Source organism: Simochromis diagramma, unplaced genomic scaffold (genome assembly GCF_900408965.1).
Source record: "Simochromis diagramma unplaced genomic scaffold, fSimDia1.1 OVJJ01000747.1, whole genome shotgun sequence".
Lineage (NCBI taxonomy): Eukaryota > Metazoa > Chordata > Actinopteri > Cichliformes > Cichlidae > Simochromis > Simochromis diagramma.
The window spans coordinates 1,887,799-1,912,961 of NW_024386897.1; the positions used below are offsets into that span (position 1 = coordinate 1,887,799).

Consider the following 25,163-nt stretch of genomic DNA (forward strand, 5'->3'; position numbering starts at 1 on the left):
CAGAAGTGCAAAATTGACTATACCCGGAATAAGGGTGGGAAATATAGGCAAACACACTTATTTCAGGCTAATTGTCTTGGCTAGTTTACTTTTTGTTGTTTTTACTTGTAAAAGAGTAAAACTACTTGTAAAAGAGACACATTTCTTGACAGTCTATGCACATTTATTGAGCTGTATTGCACATACTTAGTTTGGGTTTACTTGGCTGCTGGATGAAGGTTTATATGAAAACCTTAGTGCACTACTATGTGTACTGCAACACATTTTTTGTCATTACATTGAGCCATTGCTTGAGGTATAATATCCTTCCATGGACTTTCTAAGTCATCGTGGAGCTATTTCAAATATTAGTAACAATATGCTTTATCATTTTTTGTTTACTATAAGGATAACTTTTGCTTGTACTACAAAAAGTTCCACATACCAAGAACATCTTTTCTATATATGGCTGGATTTACATACTTATCAATTATAAGTTAACCAAGGCTTTACGAATCCTTTATGTTTACATAAAAGTCGCAGTGTTTGCAGCATTTGGCCAGTTAGAAAACGGGATGATAATAAATTAAACCTTCTTTCTCAAGCAGAAGGCATCACAGTTTCCCAAAAGGGAAGACAAAATATCTGAATCACACTCATTTCATTTGAGAGCTACAAGTTATGTGAAGCATGAACATTAGTAGGGGGAAAAGAAAATAATAATAATGTATACTTTATTGATCCCCGTGGGGAAATTACTCTCTCTGTATTTGACCCATTCACTCAGTGAAGCAGGTGCCACTAAGCAGGTGCACCGGGGAGCAGTGTGTAGGGAGGGTACCTTGCTCAGGGGTACCTCAGGGTAGCCGTTCGGTGGATTCGAATCCCCGACCTTCCGATCATGTGGTGACCAGTCTACCTACTGAGCTATCTCTGCCCAAAAAAAAAAAGATCTATGAAAAAAAATTGCAGTTCAACTAATGGCCACTCAAAGCTTGCACCAAAGCTTGTTTACAGCTTGGTGCAAAACTGTTTCGGTCTCATTTTTCCAACAACTAAAAGAATATTAAATCTTAAAGTTAATAATGTTGGGTGTAACATGCAACAAAGTAATGTGTCACTGTCGTCACATTACATTTTTTGGTGAGGTAAAGTATATTGCTGTACAGAATTCGATAATCACATTACGCTTACATCTACATCATTACTTGTGCTACAAAGGTTCTTTAAGAAAAAAGAAAGAGAAATGAAAATTTCAGTTTGCATGCAGCTAGGTGGAACGTGGTTGAGCGCTCTCCTTTCAAGAAGTGGGCATATGGATGTTACTTTTTTTTTTTTACTGCATGAAAGAACAAGAGTGTGATGGTAAAGGACAGAAACAACTCGATTATACTGCTAATCATCAGCCTATTTGGAAGCATCTGTACAGACAGCATGTTAACACAAAGCTAGCAAAGAACCAAGAGTGAGTATGTGTCTAAGCCCAGCAGTCCAGAGCTTCAACATGTAAGAAAGGCAATGATGAGAAATCAGGTTTGCCGCACTGTAGTCTCCATTTCTACCCAGGGCTGGGCAATATCTAATATTTTTGGCTATGTCACGATACACAATATATATCGCGATATGTTTAAATAACCTCCACAAACAAGGGTTATTTTCAACCATATAGTGCCTAAAATTGCACTGGCATACTCATTCAAATCAACTATTCAATATTTTTTTCTACTTTGAATATAAAACATCTGAATGAATTGAAATGCTTTGTTTTAACAATTTTTTTAACCATCAATTGCACAGTTTTTTCACAAATGACAATACTGTGACAGTTCGTGTCTTTCTGTGGTCAACACTAGACCTTTAACAAACAATGAAATATAATGACTAAAAAGACATCACACAAGAATTCACAAGACAAAAAAAACAACAACAAATTGAGCTACTGCTACCTTTTGCGTCAATAGTTTTATGACATATTTTGCAAATTACCGCATTTTCTTCTACATCCTCCTTGTGTAATCCAAGCCTTGGGAGGCAAAGCCTTAAACTTTATGGCCCGTCTTCTGTGGAACCAGCAAGGGTTGCTTGATTGTTTGGGTTTGGGTTTCTCTCTATTAGCATCTTTACCTTACAATATAGCTCCTTGAGGCAGCTGTTGTTGTGATTTGATGCCAGATAAATAAAACTAAATTGAACTGAACTGTTCTGCTCCTGAAGAACATTCAATTTGAGTTCATTACCCGTCTGTGTTTTCATAATCGTTTAATTTTCCTGAAAAGTGTTTTATAAATATATTATTTGGTCTTTTACACCATTTTTAGACAGCCTATATTTGGTTGTACTTTTGTATTTGCATTTTGCTGTTTAGTTATGCTGTCTGAATTTGCAGCACTTTCTGTGTTTGGTTGTCGTTTATCACTCTGCAGGGTTGTTTTTTTTAAGATGCTGTGCATGTGTTGTCAGATTGATGAAGGTGTTTTCTTCATTTGCATGCAAATAAAGCCATTGCAGTCATGGCATGACTTTAAGAATGTGAGTGCTGAAATCAGGATTGTGCATTTATATGTTTCATAAATCTGACACAAGGGACATTTCTGCATTTGCACATAGTTACCGGTATTTGTCAGTGTCTTCTCTGTGTCAAGTATAACAGCATTTACACAGTGTTTCCTGCAACATATTTTGCACTCAGTCTTAAACGCAGTGTATTAGCTTTGAGAATTATGGGTTCAGTGACTTTTTTTCTGGAGATTACACTGTCAAAGCAAACAAACCAGAGGCAGTATAAAATCCTGCCTCCTAGATTCTGCAGAGTACATATGACGGTTCAGCTTGGATGGCAGGTGCCATTGCGAGGTAAGCTGGGGCAGAGTTTAGTTATGGAATAGAATGGGGTGATTTATCTCAATAATGACTCCTTTTTGGGTGACAAGGCAATTTCACTGCCCAGAGGTGTTTTTTCCCCCTCTACCTTTCTCAGGCGGTGCTGATGGAATGGTCTGAGATCAGACTAGGGATGAGGGAGGAGGCTTTAGTAAACGCACATGAGCAATCTTTAAGTTTCCCTGTGTCAGCTAGAGAGGTGACAATAAAGAGAGGGGATGAAGCAGAGCCACTTTCTCACCAGAGAGAAACTGATTTTGAATTCTTCCTCCTTTTCTTCTCTGAAGAGGTTACTGTCAAATGCTGAACCTCAAAACACACTGCCTTTTGATTTTCATTTTTCCCTTTGATCCTGTTATACAAATCCACATGGCAGCATGTCTGTATCTCCAAGTATTCACATCAAAAAGCTTGCAAGAAAACCAGCAGCCACTTTGTTCTCTTCATGGTATCTGCAAAACTTCCTTTTACTTTAATCTCATATTAAAAGCCAGATATCATTTGTAGCCATGGGGCTTTGGAACTCTACAAAGTGCTGCATTTAAGCTATTTTAGGGCTTAATCTGGCATAGCTGTAGGATACTAGTGTGTGCGTGTTTCTGTATATTGATATACATGGATTTTTTTTTTTTTTTTTGCCGTACAGTTCATGTATTTCAAATTCTGGACTGTACACTCAGAAAAAATAGAGGGGTTTAAACAAACTGACAGATCAGGCAAACAAATGACTTTTATTGTTCATAGCTATCAGTAAACCTGACAGATAAAATGGGAAGATAAATGTTTAAAAGTGTAGAGTTTGATGGATTATGCAGAATACACTAGAGGACACTTAAAGTTATTAGATTCTCCACATTGTTTAAAGATGTATTTCTTTGTTGTTGTTGTTTTTTCTAGTGAGAACACTAAATGTTAAATACAAGTAGAAATAAACCCTGAATTGTACATGTAATTTGTAAATGCTATTCTGAAAGGTCTAATCAGAACTAATCAGGAAGTATTTTTATAAAAAAGCTCAATCTTTGAGGTTATAAAGATAAAATTTACAAGTTACAACTAAATAAAACTGTATCTGAATTGCCTTCTATGAAAGCACTGTGTGAGCAAAACGATTCTAAAAGCCAGCAGCACACGGGGACTGCAAACTACCAAAATACAAAACATTATTTGGTCAGTCCTCATTCTCATTCAAAGGTCCTCAAATTTTAAACAGTTCACCATCTGCAATAAAAATGTTAATAGATCCTAGTTTTTAATTCCCAGGTGAAACAATGGCTGAAACAAAAACAAATCTGTGGACACTGATGTAAACCAGCCTTCTTTGGTGTGGCTGGATAACACGCTATTTGTCACTTTGGCAAAAGCAGGACCCAAACACAGGACTTCCTGAGTTGAACACCGTGTGTTTATTTACAGTGAAACAACAACAATGGCGCAAATAATCCACAGTGCATGCTCTCATCGTGTGCCCATTCCCAGCTCCCATGCCGTGGTGAATATTCTGCTCCCTTCTGTGACTGCGTACAGTGTCCAGCTCCCTCCACACATTTCTGCAGTTCTCCTATAAACAAAGGATGCTGCAGTAAGTACACTCCAAAACAACTGGCCGACAGAAACACTTTCACCTAACGACCTGGAGAACTAACTGCGTTCCTCAACGATCCAACGAGCTGAACCGGACACGCTTCAGTTGAGAGACATGAAAGATGTTATGGCTCTTCATATTTCGTATTAAGGTCAACCGAGCAGTCACAGGATTAATCATAGTCATAATGTCAAAAGGTCCAATAAAGTGAGGAGCAAGCTTTTTGGACTCGCTACGTAAAGGGACATTTTTAGTAGACAACCACACTTTCTGACCTTGTGTGTATGGAGGAGGAACAGTCCTGTGACAGTCAGACAGTTTTTTGTTTTGCTCACTGATCCTGAGGAAAGCTGCCTGGGTAGACCTCCACAGGTGTTGGCAGCGACGAAGGTGATGCTGGACCAAGGGAACTTCGTGCTCCCCTTCTGTGACGGACAGGAGTGGAGGGTGATACCCCAACAATGCTTCAGATGGTGACAGACCAGTGGCAGAGTAGGTCATCAAGTTGTGGGAATATTCTACCCATGTAAGCGGTGAACTTCAGTGAGACTGGTTAGACGAAGCCACGTGGCCTCCAACTCCTGGTTGGCCCTCTCTGCCTGACTCTTGGTTTGGGGATGAAACCCCTAGGAAAGTGTCATTTGGGCACCCAGTTCGGAACAAAACTCCCTCTAAACCCGAGAAGTAAAGTGAGGACCCCGATCAGACACAATATCTTGGGGAATGCCATGCAGGCGAAAAACATGATTGGTTAACAGCTTTGCCGTCTCTAAGGCTGTGGGTAACTTGGGCAGTGCAATGAGGTGTGCAGCTTTAGAGAATTGATCTACAAGTATTACCTGAGGACAGAGGCAATCCAGTGATGAAGTCCAGTACAATGTGAGACCAGGGCAACCTTAGAATAGTAATCCAGCAGGAGCGGAGTTGGACACCTTGTACTGCACACAGGTGGAACAAGCAGAGACAAAGTCCTGGACGTCTGTGCCAATGACGGCCACCAAAACAAGCGTTGCATAAATGACACTGTGTGGTTCTTACCAGGACTGCATGAAAACTTAGCTGAATGGGCCCACTGAATTACCTTGCTGCGAACTGCAGAGGGTACATATAGCCAATTCAGTGGATCAGTCCCAGGGTCTGGTTCCTCCCGCTTTGCATCCCTAATCAGTGACTCAATTTCCCACGTGAGGGATCCAGTGATGCAGACAGAGGGTAGGATAGCATCATCCTTCTCAGAGGCCTCAACTGGAGAGGAGAATTGCCGGGAAAGCGCATCTGACTTCACATTCCATGAACTGGGTCTGTAAGTTCACCTCCAACAAATGGTTGAGAGAGGTCAGGCTGAACCAAAATAGGTGCAGAGGCGAACCTCTGTTTGAGTTGGTCAAAGGCTTGTTGCGCTGCTGGGAGAGGCCAAGTATGTCAAAGGCAGAACAATTAGACTTAAGTCTCAAATATAATGTCTGTAGAAATTGGCGAAGCCATTCCACAATGGCCGTAATCTTGGCCAGATCAGCCCAAAGCTGACCTTGCTCCACAATATACCCCAAAAAAGAGACAGACTGAACTTTAAACTCACATTCTTCTCCTTTGACGAACAGCTGGTTCTACAACAGGCGCTGCAGGACTTAGCGGATGTGATTCTCATGTTTTGTGGTTAATGATATTCTTCAATACTTCTACAATACAAGTACTTGAAATGTCAGAGGTGAGTATTGAAGGCTCCCATTCGTCTCCCACCCTTATCTTGACGAAATGGTAAGCATTCCTTAGATCCAGCTTAGTGAACATAATGGTCCCCTGAAAAAGTTCAGGTGAATAGTGGGACCGAAGCACCAGGGAGCAGACAGTTCTCATGGCACCACAAGCTCCATCCAGCAATACAGCCCTTTGACCAGTCTATCTGGGGACTGTGTGTGTTGTTTGTGTCAAACAGAAAGAAACTAATTTCACAACATGGTTACCTGATAAGAAAAGTTGAATGGCCTGAGTGTGATGGGTGATTTCAGTGAGTTTGGCACCATTTAATGCTAAAACAGGCAAGGGTTCAGAAAGCAGTATTAACAGATGGTTTAATTCTGACAATATTCTAAAAATGTTTTCTAAAAGGGAACGGGGATACAATTTGAGGGGGGAATTAAATTTAAAACATCCTCGTATCCGTACAACATTAAAAAGTTTTTGCATCTCTGTGTGTGGAGTGAAGCTGTGGAACAGACTAAGTAAAGATATGAAGCAGTGTCCAAGCATGGCGCAGTTTAAAAAGCGGTTTAAGGATATGGTTTTTACAGGGTACAGGGAGAAGGTAGAGATTTGATAGGGTGTTCCTGTCTAATATTTTCACGTGTGTGCGGGTGCACGGGTATGTTGGTATGGGTAAAAAAACACCCAGCACGCCCCTGCGGGCGGTTTATCCTTCAAGCTCGGGTCCTCTACCAGAGGCCTGGGAGCTTGAGGGTCCTGCGCAGTATCTTAGCTGTTCCCAGGACTGCGCTCTTCTGGACAGAGATCTCTGATGTTGTTCCCGGGATCTGCTGGAGCCACTCGCCTAGCTTGGGAGTCACCGCACCTAGTGCTCCGATTACCACGGGGACCACCGTTACCTTCACCCTCCACATCCTCTCGAGCTCTTCTCTGAGCCCTTGGTATTTCTCCAGCTTCTCGTGTTCCTTCTTCCTGATATTGCTGTCATTCGGAACCGCTACATCGATCACTACGGCCGTCTTCTTCTGTTTGTCTACCACCACTATGTCCGGTTGGTTAGCCACCACCATTTTTTTTGTCTATATATATATATATATATATATATATATATATATATATATATATATATATATATATTTGTAGGTTGTGTATCCTTGAGGTGTTAATGGGGTTATTGTAAATGTGTATATGTGCGTATGTGTATATACCTATGTATGGATAGATAGAAACACATATGTATATATATAAAAAAAAAAAAAAAAATTACACATAACATATAATGTAATTGCAAGGAGGTATTTCTGTAGTCTATTGATACTAGATAGTGGAAAAGGGGTGGGATTAAATAAGCTTATGCTTCTTCCTGCTCCTTTTTGAACATGAACGTTATTTGGAGTTGTGGTTGCTCGTTTTCCTTTTGTTTTGCTTTGTTCATTTGTCTCTTTTAATTCTATTTTGTTGTACTTTTTCAACATGTTCAAAATAAAGATTCAATCAATCAATCAATTCTTTAGCAAGTGACTGGTCAATTAAATTTTGCACTGCCCCTGCGTCAATTAAAGACTTACATTGGTGCCTATGGGTGCTAAGAATGAGTTTAGTCGAATATTGAAGACCAAGACCAAAAAACAACGCAGACATGGCAGGTCGACCAGCGAGGACTGGCGGACCATGACACTATTTTTAACATGCATCTCCTTTGCAAAACCTTTGTACAAAATAATGGTTGCATTGTTTTATCATGTAACATTGTGCTCTCCTTGATTAAATGAAGTTAAATACCTAAAATATATTCAAAAGAACTAAATTTAGTCAGTTAAAGTGGACTTCTTCTGCCAATTATCAGGTATTATCAGTATTTGTGTTCTTTAACACTAAAGGAGGTTTACATTATTCACTTTTTAATGTCATTGTTATTGCTCTTATAGTGTGCCTTGGTCCAGCCCCTCAGTTCATTCTCTCCTACCTTAAAGGTAACTTTCTTCTGACTGTGCCCCTTGAACTATGTCTGACATCATACAGAGCCAGGGGCAGAAAACTGTCTGACACATAGTGTTTTGAGCAGTCTGGAGCCTGAATTTTTGGCTCAGAGGGTTTACATGTACATAGTCAAACCTCCTTATTGAAACTTAGCAATATGTTAAATCAGTATATTTTAGAAAATGCCAAATTTTAAATGTCAGGTCTTACACATGCATTTTAACATTATAGTTCTTCTGCTATGCGGTTTATATTTTGGTGCGCTAAATTGGTAGAAAATAAATAAAAAAGACTAAACCTATCCTATCCCTCCACCTCTAACATTAATCCTGTTGCCAGGATCCTGGTAAATGTTAATAGTTACTGTAATGTGAGCAGCCATACAATGATGATGTTGATATATTTTATTTCTCTTTCGAGACAATGTGGTTACTAATGTTTATTTATTTAATGTTAATCAGAAGCACTGTTGGGTATAATGTGTTGCAAAGCAGTATGTTACTGTAAACATAATATCTCTAGCAATTCATTGCATTACTCTACAGTCATCAATTACAATCATTTATCTGCACAATGGGAGGACCTAAAAAAAAGTTTGTGTAGAGGGAGTAGAAAAAGCTACATTTGTGGAGGAGTGAAGATGTTAGCATCACCAGCCAAATGGGGTTTTACGTCATCAATGTCTAAGAAAAATCCCCCATTCTGACCCATGAATTCCCGTTCATCATCTGGGAACGGTGAATGTGTCAGCAAAACAGTTTGATGCATTCTCAGTCATCTGGGTAAGGAAGGAGGGATGAAACATTTTCCCTACTGAAAACACAATGTCCAGATGAACAGAATACACTGGGATGTCTGCAAAATACTGGAAGATTTCAGTTGGTCAGCCCAGAATAAAATATTTTAACACCTCATCTGGAACATGTGGATATTCTGGAGGATGAATTTTAAGTTGTCTAAAATGTTTATTGTTATTCCTTCCAAAATTCAACATATTAGAATTGTTGTTTGTTATCATGTTAGCATGAATGTTAGCTATGCTAACACATATCTCAAAGCACCGCAGTGCATAATTTAATTATCTATGAAGCATTAGTACATTGTGTATTACCTACTTTCAAAGAGCTGTTTGACCTGCCCACAGCCACATATAAACCATTGGGTTTAAATGAGAGCCATTACTGAACACTGTAGAATATGATTCCATTAGACATTTCTGGGTTGGTAAATGAATCATATCTAACATTTGTATATTCATTGACCCAAGTCACTTAATTGTGCTGTGCGAGAGTGATAATTAGACAGGGAACTTCAATCTGAGTTGGAAATCGTGATGTTTTAGATCTCAAAATTAGCAAGCTGATTAGGGTCAGTCTTGTCTTGAAGATCCAGCCCTACAGTCTTAATGGCCATCATCAACACTGACCCTGGTCACACTGCTGTTTTAAATAGGTCTATTCATTGTTCAGTCTTCTTGAATAAGTGCACAATTGATATGATGCTTTGGAGTTCTTGGTATGCACAGAAATATTCTGGCACATATTACACACACTCTAAGGGTTAGAGGAGATAAGCTGATATATGGGCCTGCCATGGCCTTTTATTAAATATATTGAACAGTCAGTGTCCACACTCTCAGAACAGCCCCCACCCTAACTAAGGAACAGGCGTTGTGCTTCACCCTGCCTTAATTGTAGGAGCCAGCTGGTGGTCTGTATAGTCGGAAATCAGATTGATTTCCTCCAGAAGCAGTTGCAATCAGTTCATTCACATCAGTATTAAACTAGTAATTTAACAAAACAAAAATGATGATGGTTTTACCTGCCTGCTTGGTATGTCTGATAAATTATGGACAAGCTGTCATGTGCTGTCTATCTCTTATGATATAAAAGAAGAAAGCAGTGTCCCAGTGTTAGAAGTAATCACTGTATTCAAGGTCCTTCATCGTTTGCATTTTTCTAAAACAAAGCTATGCAGCATTTTTCCGTCTATTTCGTCTTTGTGTGACAGATGCAAAGCAATGGATGGAACCCTTGGTCACCTTTTCTGGTCTTGCCCCACACTCAGGAGTTTCTGGGCAGAGATATTTAATATACATAACCGGATTTATGACTTAAAATTAGAGCCGGATGGTGTACTTGCAGTGCTAGTCTCCCTAACCTCATTGGCACTCAGACGTCCTCTTCAGAAAGCCTTAATGTTTGGCATGATTGTAGCTAAAAGACTTATTCTTAGATCCTGGAAATCACCATCTCCTCCATTGTTCAGGGTTTGGCTACGTGAGATGATTGCTTGTTTGTATATTGAAGAGGTTCGTTATCATTTGGCTGACACCCATTTTAAGTTTGTTGAAATCTGGGGCCCTTTTCTCAATCATATTAATGTGAATTTAACATAAACTTTAACCCATTTGACTGCACTTTGTGTTTGTGTGAAACTGCACTTCTGCCGGACCCTGATTCCTTCCTGGACATGTTTCCCAGATCTTCTGGTCTTGGTGAACTCTCTGTTGCCCTGTCTAAACTCACACAGAAGATCATCTTCTTTGGACAATGGTGTTTCTTTTGAACTTTTGATTTGTACTGGCTAACTGGTGTATTTTTATTTATTCATTTATTTTGTTTTTATTTTTTTTTCCTTTTCTTTCCTGTTTTCCTGTTTGGGTTTTTTTTTTGTTGTGTTTGGTTTCTGTTTTTTCTTTTTTTTTCTGTGCTTAAAAGCTATTGTTTTTGAATCTTATGTCCTTTGTCTGGTGTGACATTATGTAACTTTGAACTTAAAATCTTATAAATAAACATTTTAAAAAAAAGAAGAAGAAGTAATCACTGTATGTCAGTGTTGCTTGTGTGTGGGGGTTTAGTAATTATAGACATGGATAGAGTAGTGGATATATCAAAAATTATAGAAATTTCTGGTACAGACACAGATGACAACAAGCTTATATGGATGCTACACTTCATATTAATGCTTCATATTAACAATGTAATATCGAATTCTGCAAGAAAATGGATAAAGCATGTGTTGCAGCACAGGTATACCATACCCAATGACATACCTAATATTAACTATGATAACTTTAGATTTTTTGAATTAATGTTTGAGTCTCTTTACCACCATCCCTGGTTAAAAATTCATTGCTCTATCAGGTTGGTTTGGATATGTGCAGGTTCCCCTCGGACTGAGACTATTTTTTGACTATTTGTGTTCATTCACAGGTCTTTGTCGGGTCAAGTCCAATAACTCCAGTGTTAATACACTGATATTGTTGCTAATGATTTGCTGTTAATAATTTTTTTAGCTCATGCAACCGATGTGAAACATCCTATTTGCCTTCTGTTTACTGTTGGTATATGGTTCCTTAGGTGAGTGTATGCTGTGAAAAACAATTTTTGGGATTCATCAATACATTTGAACTCATCACGTAATATAACAGCTTTATCAGATGATTGTTGCATGCAATGTCAACATGCATGCACACTGGCCATGGCAGTATTTGACAATGACAAATAACAATTCCATGTTAGAGACCAACAATGTCTACATCAGATTGGAAGAAGAGAGGTGGTGACATTTTGCAGGTTTATGGGCCAGGAAGCTGTAGTTCCATGTCATGCTGGGACCATTGTTTTTTGTACTCTGAAGTTTTCCTCTCACTTCTTACTTTCATTTTCACTTGCTGGTTAGGTTTCGGCACTGAAAGCTTCTGTTGTGGCCATTTGGAACATGTTGTGCAAATGAACAGAACAGTTTTGACAAATTGCACTAATTGACACCTCTGGGGAATGGGCTCAGCATCTTCTCTGTTTTACTTGATGTGATGAGCTTGTTAACAAACAGTTGACATCCATCACATCACTGTATTTTGCTGTTTTCACTCTTCTCCACCACCTGACACAAATATTTTGTTCTGCACTTAGTTCACTAACCTATTTTTTCTGTGTAGTCTGTTGTTTGCTACTGAGAAGATGCAGTTCACTGATACCACCAGCTTCTGCTTCTTTAGCTTCTGTCCAGATGTGGGCTCATGAAAGAGAGATGTTTTCCTACTGTATAATGACTGAAATGTATTATTAGGAGCTGATGCAGCAGATGCTGAAATGGCATGACTTAGTGGTGAAATAATTGCTCATGTTGGCAGTCGTGTAGGCTCCACTTTCTGACTAAACAGTGGGCTGGAACAGTCTGGAATGTTGTTACTCATTACCTGTGTCTTTTGTTGAGTATTTCAAACTGACAGGCATTTTAGTACAAACTCCTTTCAAGGCAACTTTTTATGGGCTGCAGCCTGGTGGTCAGTTGGGTCCTTTCAGTCAATACCATGTGCACAGATAGTTAAAGAAATATTTTTTGCCAAACTGGGTTAATTTCTATTGTACAGTTTAAAGTACACTGGTGGAGGGCACACTGGTCATGGTCACCACCACATTCGTTTCTGAATAATGGCAGTCATTAAAGGAAGAGGCTTGGCACTCACTGGAAATTACAGTTTCCCCACCTGCCAAATCCTAAATGCTCAAATAGCAGCAACCTGCTGATGACCAAATGCCTTACACAGAAAGAGTTAATATGTTTCTGATGCTTAATGGCAGTGATTGAGAAACTCTAAATATTATATATTAGGGATGCGCAATTAATTACATTTAAACAACAATCATGATTGTTGCCTCCCACAATTACATGAGCATGAATGAGTGATCCTGAAAATGTGTGCTCCATCAGTAAACACAAAGCAAGAGCAAATCACGCTCTAAATCAGTGCACTGTACAGCTTGAAATTTCCTGGACTAGTCTGGTTCAATAACTCTGCCTTAAAAAGACACACAGCGAAAATCAAGTGTCTACCACAGCAGAAGGTGAAGAGCTTGTCCCTTGAAGTGGATCATCATCTGTTGTGTGGAAATACATGGATTTAGGGTGAGTGGCAGGAGCAAATCATATGCACAAACTGTAGTTCAATTGATGTGTGAAGGTCAAGAAAAACAATGCAATGGCTGCTAACGTGAATGATCCAACATAAAGTCAGCTGTCCATAAAAGTGAGCCTGTACAAAGCATCAGGATGCACTGAAATCACCAATTCTGCGCCATTCCATTTGGCCAAATATAAATGTCCACTAACCACAATGTCTAACAAAGTCTAAAGGAAAATGGACAACTTACTGGACAAACGATGCGTTATCTCTTTGCCCAGTCACATCCATTGCGTAGCTACAATGAAGGAAGTTTTAGATATTTTTTATATTACTGTAGCACTATATAAAAGTGAGAGCAGTGCACTATCGCTTTAATTTTGCATTATATTTTATATTTATGCAAATATCTGTACAAATGTGAAGGCAGTACTCTCTCTATAAAAGTTCTGATGTTAATGCAGATCAAAATAATTGTGCAGCACTGTTATTATATATATATATATATATATATATATATATATAAGATTATGTGTGTATTTAAAGTTAACTATTATGGTTGGTAATATCAGCACTGTTTTTTTTAACAATTTGATCACATCAGCCTTCATATACACACAGACGTACACACACATATTTATACATGCTCACTCACAGTTCCATCTCAGGTTGGCCCTTGCTTGTTTGTGATAAATGCAGCATTTGTGTCCAGGGCGTAGGCTTATTTCTGCTCAGTTGCCTGCTCGGGCTAAGCTAAGCCTTGTGTTGCTGATAATGACAGCTGTGAAAGGAGTAGGGAACTGAATGAAACCAGTGGGGGTGTCGAGTAGCTGCGGATCCAGTCATTCTGCCCTGCCAGGCCTGCATTTACCATCCTTCTGTGTCCTGCAGTGTCACACAGGGGTGCACACCACTCTACCTCACATCTACTCTGTTTACCAGTGTAAGGGCTTATTTTCCTCTAAAAGGAAAGGCTGTCTTCATTCAAAGGAGGCATTTGATGTGCTAGAAAAATCTTTGGAATTTTTGTGTGTTGTAAAATTGCATCAAAGCCACATGTTTACTACAAGAAAATCTTTTTTTTTCCAAGCACTGATGGAAATTGTAAATTCTTGCAATTCAAGATTATGATATGTGCTATTTTTGTTACATTAGCCTTTATAATTTATGTTTCTTGTAATAATGCATCTCAAGGTCAGGATTTTCACTGTCAACAAGTATGGCGTTATTTTTGTGCCAATATTCTGAGCGCACATAAAACAATTTTGAGCGCACGTAAAAAAAAAAAAATTGTTGGTGCAAGTGTTGCATTTTGAGGAGAAATTTATTTTGAGCAAAGAAAACCTAAATTTGATTGAATCTTGAACATAAGAGTGTCCATAAGTGCACGTGGCACCAGGACGCTCTAGGCCGCAGGTCGATGATCGATTTTGTAATCGTATCACCAGACCTGCGACCATATGTTCTGGACACTCGGATAAAGAGAGGGGCTGAGCTGTCAAATGATCACCACCTGGTGGTGAGTTGGATCAGGTGGCGGGTGAGGATGCTGGACAGACCCGGTGCACCTAAATGCGTTGTGAGGGTGTGCTGGGAACGCCTAGCAGAGGCCCCAGTCCGCAAGATCTTCAATGCACACCTCCGGCAGAGCTTTAACAGCATTCCGAGGGAGACTGGGGACATTGAGTCCGAATGGACCATGTTCAGCATCTCCATTGCTGAAGCTGCTGCATTGAGCTGTGGCTTCAAGGTGGTTGGTGCCTGTCGTGGTGGTAATCCCCGAACCAAATGGTGGACACCAGAGGTGAAGGGAGCCACCAGGCTGAAGAAGGAGTCCTATAGGGCTTGGTTAGCCTGTGGGACTTCGGAGACAGCTGACAGGTACCGACAGGCCAAACAGAATGCGGCTCGGCCAGTGGCTGAAGCAAAAACTCGGGTGTGGGAGGAGTTCGGAGAGGCCATGGAAAAAGACTTTCGGACTGCCTCGAAGAGATTCTGGCAAACCGTCAGACGTCTCAGGAGGGGAAAGCGGTGCTGTACCTGCACTGTGTATAGTGCTGGCCCAGCGCTGCTGACTTCGACTGAGAAAATTGTTGGGCGGTGGAAGGAATACTTTAAGGACCTCCTTATTCCCACTGACACGTCTTCCGAGGAGGAAGCAGAGTCTGGGGATGAGGGGGATGACCCGCCAATTTCCGGGGGCGAGGTCACTGAGGCAGTTAAACAGCTCCTTGGTGGCAGAGCCCCTGGTGTTGATGAGGTCCGCCCCGTCCTGGTCGCGGAACACTGGACCAGCTCTTTATCCTCGAGAGGATACTTGAGGGTGCATGGGAGTTTGCCCAACCAGTCTACATGTGTTTTGTGGACTTGGAGAAGGCATTCGACTGTGTCAATCGGGGTGTCCTGTGGGAGGTGCTGCAGGAGTATGGGGTGTCTGGCCAATTGCTACAGGCCATTCGATCCCTATACAACCGTTGCAAGAGCTTGGTTCACATTGCCGGTAATACGTAAGTCGGACTCGTTCCTGGTGGGTGATGGGCTCCGCCAGGGCTGCCCTTTGTCACCGATTCTGTTCATAATTTTTATGTTCAGGATTTCTAGGCGCAGCCAAGTGGCGGAGGGCTTTCACTTTGGTGGCCTCAGAATCTCGTCTCTGCTTTTCACGGATGATGTGGTTCTGTTGGCTTCATCGGGTGAAGGCCTCCAGCTTGCACTGGAACGGTTCACAGCTGAGTGTGAAGCAGTGGGAATGAGGATCAGCACCTCCAAATCTGAGGCCATGGTTCTCAGTCGGAAAAGGGGGGAGTGACCACTCCGGGTCAGGGATGAGTTCCTGCCCCAAGTGGAGGAGTTCAAGTATCTTGGGGTCTTGTTCATGAGTGATGGGAGAAGGGAGCCGGAGATCGACAGATGGATTGGTGCTGTGGCCGCAGTGATGTGGACGCTGCACCGGTCCGTCGTGGTGAAGAGGGAGCTGAGTGTAAAAGTGAAACTCTCAATTTACCGGTCGATCTACGTCCCTACCCTCACCTATGACCACGTGCTGTGGGTAGTGACCGAAAGAACGAGATCGCGGATACAAGCGGCCGAAATGAGCTTCCTCCGAAGGGTGGCTGGCCTCTCCCTTAGAGATAGGGTGAGAAGTTCAGCCATCCGGGAGGGGCTCAGAGTAGAGCCGCTGCTCCTCCACATTTAGTTAACAAAAAATATGGTCAGTCTAAGCAATGAGCTACTTAAACTTTTTTTCTGTAAGTTTACAGTTTTCTTTCTTACAATTTGCTGACAGATTTCTTTCTTTGTAACAGCTTTTTCTTTATCATGTAGAAAAACAGTTAAATGTGTAACTTCTTTACACTGACAGAAAGGGGAGTTTCACTGGTTCGGCCCACTTAGGTCAAAGTGGGCTGTATGCAGCCCGCGATGTAAAATGAGTTTGATATCCCTGCTATAGGGTCTTTACTTTACAGGATAAATCACCTGAAAGCAACTGCTGTTGTGATTTTACACTATCTGACAAATTTATTAAAAAGCTTTTGCTCCCGAAGATTGCCACATGCTAAAAAAAATAAATCACCAATTCCTGAGGTGTTTCGCTCAGCATGCTGTTAATGCGGCATCATGTCCATCCAGTCTGTGCTGAGAATCAGCAGCTGTCAGTACATTCTCGCCTATCTTGACAGACTGATGTAGACTTAATTGCAGCTCTGTGCACATAGTTTCAGCTAAACAACAAAACAAGAAACTTAAAGGCAAAAACCTGCTAGAGGGTAAAGGAGTGTTTAGCACCTTATCTAAACTCAGTGGTTTCATACTGTATGTTTAACTTAACAATAGTTTAACAATGGTTGAACCACAATGTTAAAGCCGTTTATACACAGGCTAGTCAAAGAGGCAAAATGACATTTGCACTGTCTCAGTCTGGCTTTATGACAACTTCATTCCTTGTGCAAATGTGTCTGTATAAATGATTATTTATCAATAAGAGAACAGAAGCAGCTCTTGGCCTCACTTTTAACCACAGCGATGATGATGTGACAGACTGCTGGGATTCTGAGGACAGGGCAGGCTCTGGTGACATCACCAGGGATGATGCCATCATGTGCATGAGTAATAGCACAGCAATGATTTTTAAGTTTCACCACCACTCTGACCTCAATTTCTACTTGTCTGAGAAGCCAACTGAACCAAGTGGGGGATTTATATTTCCACTCATTGGTGGAAGGGTGAGGTTTATTCAGATTTGTGTGAATGCGAATGTGCATCCATCCACATTACATGCAGACAGAAATGGTGCATGTCCACACTTCATAAGGGATGTGTGTCACAGTCACTGGGCTTGAAATCAAGCAGAGTGAAGATTGTTTATGGACTGCCAAAAGTAATTAATCTCCCTTCTCAATGAAAATTAATCGGATTAAACCTTCTCGTGGCCCAGTGAATCTGTATCTGTCCCACTTTGCTCTCATTATGCCAGTCCTATAGGTCCGATTCACTGGCTTCATCACAACAATGGGCAGCTCAGTGACTCCAGTGTGTAATCATATTCTCCTGCTTGTCTGAATGCTTGTCTTTCACGGTCAGAGAAGGAGTTTTGGCCCTTTGACCAGTATCACATTCTGACCTTTGGTAGGCATGCTGAAGCAGTCGGAGAGATTTGTTGATTTCAGCGTCATCTGTGTGACTCTGGCCGCTGGTGAAACACATGTTCGCATGATTCTTTGACCTTTTCTGTAGCATTCAGAGAAGTATTCTCTGCCCACTACTCTTTTACTTTTCTAAGTGGGCTATGGGTTAACATCCTAAAGACACTGAAATACTTATGTTTTTAGTCCTTGCATGTTAGAAGGATTAAGCTGCTCCAGTTCCTTTAAAATGTACTACCTACATATAACCAACAGTGCTCTTTCAAGTAAAGGAATTTGATGATAAAGTAAGAAAGATCATATTCACAAATTAGCTGTAATTGTCACTACAAGAGTCCAGCATTTCTGCCATAGTATGAAACAAGACAATTCATGAAATAAAATGTTCATTCCAGTGGCAACACACACATTTGAGTATAAAGCCACTGGTAGCAGGTACACAATTTTATAAACGGCTCAAATACATCATCCAATGATTTTTTGCTATTATAAATCAATCCACATTGGCTATTAAAAAAAAATCTGTACATCAATGGAGCATGTTGCCATGTCTCTGCTGTAAAGATTGATAGGCTTGCCATCTTATGACCTTATTTCAAGCTGTAGGAACAATGTAAGGGCAGATATACGGCAGAATAGAGCATTTTATAGGAATCTAAGCAATGGATGAAGTGTGTAAGTCTATAACATCACAGAGTTGAGTTGTACACAGGCAATGAGAAAGACATTTCCACTAAAGGTCTAGAGTTAGCCACTCCAAATTGCTGCGAGCCATATGGAAGGGAGAGGGAGCCACAACTGTGGAATAAGCAAACATGAAGTAGCAATGTGATACAACGTCCTGACATGCTATAGTTACCCAAAATTCATGTTAAAGACTAAATATTAATTAGGAACATGAATAACATGAAGCAATGTTAAGATAATATCATTTGGTGATGTGATTTCCATTTGACCTGAATAAATAAAGTCCTTGTGTTCTTGTGTTTTCTTTGCCTTCAAATGGTTTCTTTACAGAAAGTGAGTCATTGCTCTATTTACAGTTGTACTCACTATAAATTTCTACCTTTAACATAAGCAGGAGTCTTTCCTTGCAGTTCTGTTGCTTGAATCAGTGCAGTCTAGACCTGCCTTGAGTCGCAAAGTACTATTCTATGAGAGTTTGGCTGGTAACAGTTTAAGCAGCCCTACTTCAGCTATCTCTACAACACAGACATAGGCGTTGGATATACTGAGCTGTTGTTTCTTCAAATTTCAGTCAGTTGTAGAATGTTTTCATACTAGGATAGATATGAGCATTACTTTGACACGCAAAACCTTATTTTTAATCCATCGACTACATTGGTATTGTACAATTATGGATGCTACTGCTAACTGCGGATGCTGCAAGTATGTTGTATGTGCCCTTATGTTTTTTTCATTCTTTATAGTAAGAACTATCCCATATTCAGCAACAGTCACATCGCTGGTTCTCGACAGAGATCAGAAAATAACTCTAGTAGGAATTTTTCTCTTATGATTCCATCTGTACATGGTTTACATCTACAAATACATCATACAACCCATGTGTACTTTGTCACCGACTGTCAGTTCTCAGAGTGCATTTCATTTTACACTAGAAGAAGACCAAAGTGAAAATAAATTATGTTCTTTTGTTTGATTCAGGTTATTGTTTCCTCCCCAGTCGCGTGCAGCTGACACTTCAGCAACCATCAGGCAGGATGTCATATGGTTCCATTGACAGCGGCTCCTTTGGCAGTCGTAACCCATTTGGAGGTCCTATGAGGCAGGGCTACCAGCCAGTAGGTAAGAACAGAAAAATGCTATTTTACGATGCCATTTAAGATATTCTACATGTACATGTTCATAACAATATGGCGATGGCTTAATTTGTCGTAAAAATTTAATGCTTTATGTTATTAGACAGGAAGGGTCTTGACAATTATTGAAAGAAGTAATAAATAAATAAATACTGAGTGGTGCCATTGCTTTTTTGTAAATCATCAGGTTACAATTTTTATCATTTTAATTAATTTGAATACATGTCCAGAATACCGCTGCAGGTATTTTAGCATGTAGGTGGCATTTACCAAAAAGCCCTGCTTGGACAGCAGGGCTTTTTGAAGAATTGTTACTGAGTGTAACAATTCTTCAAATCTATAGTTGAGTTCAATACCTGGGCCAAAGTTTCAGTTTACAGATCAGTGATTCCTGAGATTAGGGACAAAACAGGTTTTAATTTTCTAAAATATATTTTTTGATTTTTCAAAAACATATTTACATATAATTGTTACACAAAGTTTTGGCTGTCTCACCATGTTTTGGTACAATCTTCCAGGTGTAACATTTTTTAATAATTTGTGTTTTTCCTGGAGAAGTGCAAGGTTTTTGTCAACACCGTCAGACACAAAGAAATGCAAAATTATATATTTTAAATTTAGTTGTTTCAGCTCTTTTGACTATTAGCAGCTTCTCTATTCTATTGTTTATGCACATATGTTTTCAAAGTAATTATACCACATTTAAAATTAAGATGGTTTTGGCTTTTTATTATTAGAGTTACAGTCATACATATTTTCAGAAGCTCGTATTTAATCTGTATAAGAAACAGTCATATTAAACAGCATGCAAATTACACATTTATTGGGAAAATTACGTATTTTTATTGGAAGATCATGAGAGAGGAAACTATATGGTTCTCCAAAAGAGAAAAATAAACTGACGGTGGTGACACAAATCTGACGGTGGTGACACTCTAGTAGAAAACAAGATATTATTTCTTTCAAAATGACCATTAAACCTTAACAACCTTTGTAATATCACAAGACACATCATAACAATTCTGTTTTTGCACATGTCAAGTTCTACATCTTAATAGTTCACCAGCAAGTAGCTGCCTACTCCTCCTTGATTCCTAAAGTTCTCTGTGGTTGTGTGTTTAGACCCTGCTGGACTTTCTCTCCTTTTGTCTCTCTGTGCTTGTTTCCAAAACCTTCTCGTCTGACTTTTTTCTCTTCCTTTCAGATTCACTTTCCTTTATGAGAAACTCTTTCTTCAACTCAAACAGAATATATGAAATTTAACAGAATTAAAGTTAGATTGCTTGTTTCCACCTGAACATGATACACCAGCTCTGCTACCACTTCCAACATAAATGGAAACAGAAAACTAAACAGCAGTGACTATTGTCAGGTTACTGAAGTTGGACTAGCTGGTATATAGTGATGTGCTACGTGATTGCTAGCGACACAGCTGTGTTAGCATAACATAAACACAGTGAAGTTGGAGGATGAATGCAAACTTTTTTCCACTTGATAAAAGTTAACGTGAGGGTTCCCGATGGTTAGGCCAACAGTGATCACTGGCTGTTTTTAGGGGCTTCTTCAGATGTAATAGAACAAGATAAAAAGCATTAAAACATTTTAACAGCACAACAGGCTTAATAAACACAGAGTAGTTTGGGCCCAGAAGCAGGATTCATACATCATCACTTAAAGAACAGCTCTCGGGGCACAGCTAGCTCAGTAGATGCCACATGATCGAAAGGTTGGGCATTCAAATCCAACGAACAGAGGCTATCCTGGATTGGTAGCTGCCCACTGCATCACTGAGTGAATGGGTTAAATGCAGAGGACTAAGCATTTTCCTACAGGATTAATAAAGTATACATAAACAATGAGATTCAAGATAAGGCAAATTTGATAATATTTGACAGATCTGTGAAGCAGAAATATCAGTAAAATACACAAGAAGTATTATGACTGAAATATTAGTAAAAAATAACTTAATATAAATGGTGAATGGCACACTTTTCTGACATTTGTCAACACCATTAGAAAAAGGGTCAACACCGTCAGACAAAAATCCTGATGGTGTTGACATCTGATGGTGTTGACAAAATACCCGACTTTCTCTCATAACACATGTTTTTCTGACAGAAGCCATCTTGTTTTTCATCATTTGCTTATGGCCTCTACAATCTACCTAAATGAAGCTCTTTTTACAAAAAAGAAAAATTAAATCTTGGATTACATCGACTTTGGTGTTGACGCACTATGGTTGTGACACAGAGTTTTAACAGAAAGATGTGCAATAAATGAAATAAAAACAAACAAATTATCACAGCAGTGACCTCATGGCATGTGTATCAAACAGGAAGTGGTAAAGGGGTCCTCAGAGTGTAAGCTACCCACAATAATTCCTGATTTTTTGTACTTTTAAAACAATCTGACGGTGTTGACAAAAACTCTGGACACGATTTTAATCACTTAAAAATATTTAAAAATAAATTTTCAATTGCATATTTTGATATTATAAAAGTAATGTAAAATTAAACATCATGGCTCTCGTCACTAAGTATTTAAGTCTATACCTTATAATTTTTTTTTCTGTATTTTAATATTATCACACCTGCTTCTGGACAATGGATTTTTAAGGTACTGGTAATGTATTGTACCATTTAAAATAAATCTATATGTATAAAAAATGCAAAAATCATAGTTTTGTTGTATAAACATTGCCTTGGTTTGTCTTTTAGGCAGTTGGGTTAACACTTGTATGCATATTTTTAACCACAAAATTGGGTTTTATCTCCCGGACATGTTTTGTCCTTTAACTCAAGAATCACTGAGTTGATTTAAAATTTGAATGCTGAATGGGGGGGGAAATGCACTTGTTAATATTTTATTACAAGGCTCATCATCTGTTTAATGATAAGCAAAAAATAAACCACCCATTATATTGTTCCATTATTGTATTACAGCGGTCCCCAACCTTTTTTGCGCCACGGACCGGTTTATGCCCGACAATATTTTCATGGACCGGCCTTTAAGGTGTCGCGGATAAATACAACAAAATAAAACTAGTACCGGTACCGAAAAAAAGAAAATTTATTCATAACACACGTGAAAAGACCCAGGAAAACCGAGTAAACGATAAAAACGATAACAAAATAACGCTGAAAACCGATAAAAACCCTGAAAACTATACATTTCACACCTGAGCCTCAACTCTCGCGGCCCGGTACCAAACGACTCACGGTCCAGTACCGGTCCGAGGCCCGGGGGTTGGGGACCGCTGTTGTATTATATTTCCATTTCGTTCTTTACCTGAAAAACCTTTTTCCGTCTTTCAGTTTTCATCAGACTAGCATGCTTAATCAACAGCTCTACATGGCTCACCATATGGAAAGATGAAATTTCAGAATGGCAAACATTTTCATTTTCAAATTTCCAGGTAGAATAGCTTTCTGTCAGAAAGGCCTTATAACACATGACATTTTGTTACAAACCGTGATGTCTTTATATTTCGATGCCACCGTCAGGTCGTTCTAAACCAGGTGTGGGCAACATCTGTGTCACACTAAGAGAATTTGTTTTCTTTCTTTTATTTAACTTTATTACATTTGTGGAACTTTTGTTTGGTGAACTTGAAATTGCTTACTTGAAGCAGTCTATTTAAATGTCATTATGTCTGATTTTGAAATATCCACAGTGGAGTTCAGATGTTCATCCATCAGTTGGGATCTCTAAGGTGCTGTAGTTTATCACAGAGAAGCTTTATTCACCTATAAAAATCTGATGGGCTGTGTCTTGCAGCAGCACCACAGATGCTTTAAAAGAATTTGACTCATGATGAATATATAAAGCTGTTGTTATTTGTTTTTTGGGCAGTTTGCTTTGTTTTCCTTTTATGACATTGCAGGTCAGGTTGAAACACCTGAGAGGAAAAGTCAGTGTGTTGCCCAAACCTACTGTGTCTTATCCTGCTTACTGTAGCCTTTGGGTCTGATAGCTTTTAGTAAAAAATTGTGAAAAAAGCATAATAACTAAGTTTTAGGGTATAATAAACCCAATAATTTAAGCTGACAAAATAACCCATTACTATTTTTACGTGAAAAGCATGTAATTTCACATTACATCTATACCATTACAGTATAAATCACCTTAAAGCAACTGCTATCGTACACACACACACACACACACACACACACACATATATATATATATATATATGGGTCATTCCTACTATTCGGTGCCATTTCAGTGTGATCACTCTTCATCAAAAAATACAAAATTTTGAATTATTTTAACATTTCATCTAAAAGAGGGATTTTCAACCTATAAGAAAAATGTATTGGTCCAGCTAAGGATATTATATTATAATATTTTTTAAAATCAAAGTCTTTACCCATGACGTGCCAAATGTCCACCCTGTTACAGGACATTCAATTTTCTATTAATAACTGTTTTGAATACACAGTTATAGTAATATTTACATTTTCTAAAAGCTACAATGTCCCTTTTTAAAATCTGCAAGGAAATTTCAAGGAAGTATTTTAAACAAGCATTATATTGAAAGAAGACAGGTTAAGTTTTAAGACACAGTGTAATTTCAAAAGATTGTTTTTAGATTCAAAGGGAATATAAAAAAAAATTGGCTCCATTTTTAAGTAACTTAATTTTGCTGATTCATTCCCTCCCAATAACCAAAGAGACATGCATTATGTTTGTTGATTTGATTTAATTAACAAAAGAAACACACAGGTAACAGGGTGGACAGAGGAGAAACAGGGTGGACAGGAGGTAACAGGGTGGACATAACATCAGTGACAAAAAATACCACCTTAAAGAAACTTTGAACACCTTCACCATGCCCGTCCAACCAACACAGGTAGATACATGTCCACATTAAACAAGCAAATTTTCACTGTACACCCAACATAATGAACATTTTTCTCACACATTTTACCTATGCAACAGACCAGCAACTCCAGTTTTTTTCAAGGAAATCCCACACTTTCCTCTCCAGCTGAACTGACCTCTTATTCAAAGGTGTTGGTTCTTTCATCAGACACACAACCTGGTCATCCCTATACCAGGTTATGTCCTCACGTGGACTTGGCCAGTGGAACTTGTTGGTCCCGTTCTTGTGCATGCATTTCACTTTAACATCCTCTTCAACCTCCAGAATGATTCCTGGGTAGGGTTCACCATCATAGTTGATAATGCACCACTGACCAATATGATCTTTTGTGATGTTCTCAGGCCGGGTTGGTCCCTCAGTGCAATGTGGACTTGCCTCTTGACTAAGGCTTATCTCCTTCAGGCCATAGCATTCACAGTCCAGTACACCTTTGTCTGCCTGGCAAAGGCAGGTTATGTCCCTGTATTTTATTGTTCCTGGAGAGAAACTGAGTACTTGGTGGATTTTCGTGGTTCCTTTGACAGGCACAAGTGTCAGTCCATCAATAATTTCTTTTACTTTCCTCTCAACATCATCTTCTCCCACAAAAAAAAGTTCCACTGAAGTGCCCATGTCTCTCAGCTTGTGAAACATAGCTTCTGCGTTGGGGATATCTCCTCCATGGCGGACAATTGTGTCAGCTGACCTTTTAAGGGTGGCTCCAATACCATCTGGAGCCCCCTTTCCATGGCTGGCCTCAAAAAAGTTCCAGCTGATGTTTTTGAACCCTTTTTTGAAT

At 39.4% G+C, this 25,163-nt stretch overlaps 1 protein-coding gene across 4 annotated transcripts in view; it reads left to right on the plus strand.

Annotated features, from left to right (window-relative positions):
• Window positions 1–25,163, plus strand: part of tsnare1 (T-SNARE Domain Containing 1) — a 256,224-nt gene that overhangs the window by 31,531 nt on the left and 199,530 nt on the right. For 3 of the 4 annotated variants that reach the window (XM_040034306.1, XM_040034309.1, XM_040034308.1), the window contains exon 2: window positions 19,346–19,486. In XM_040034306.1, the coding sequence (XP_039890240.1) occupies window positions 19,402–19,486 (85 nt within the window). In that variant the 5' untranslated portion in view covers window positions 19,346–19,401. The remainder of the gene's footprint in view (window positions 1–19,345; window positions 19,487–25,163) is intronic. The other variant, XM_040034307.1, reaches the window with a different exon arrangement.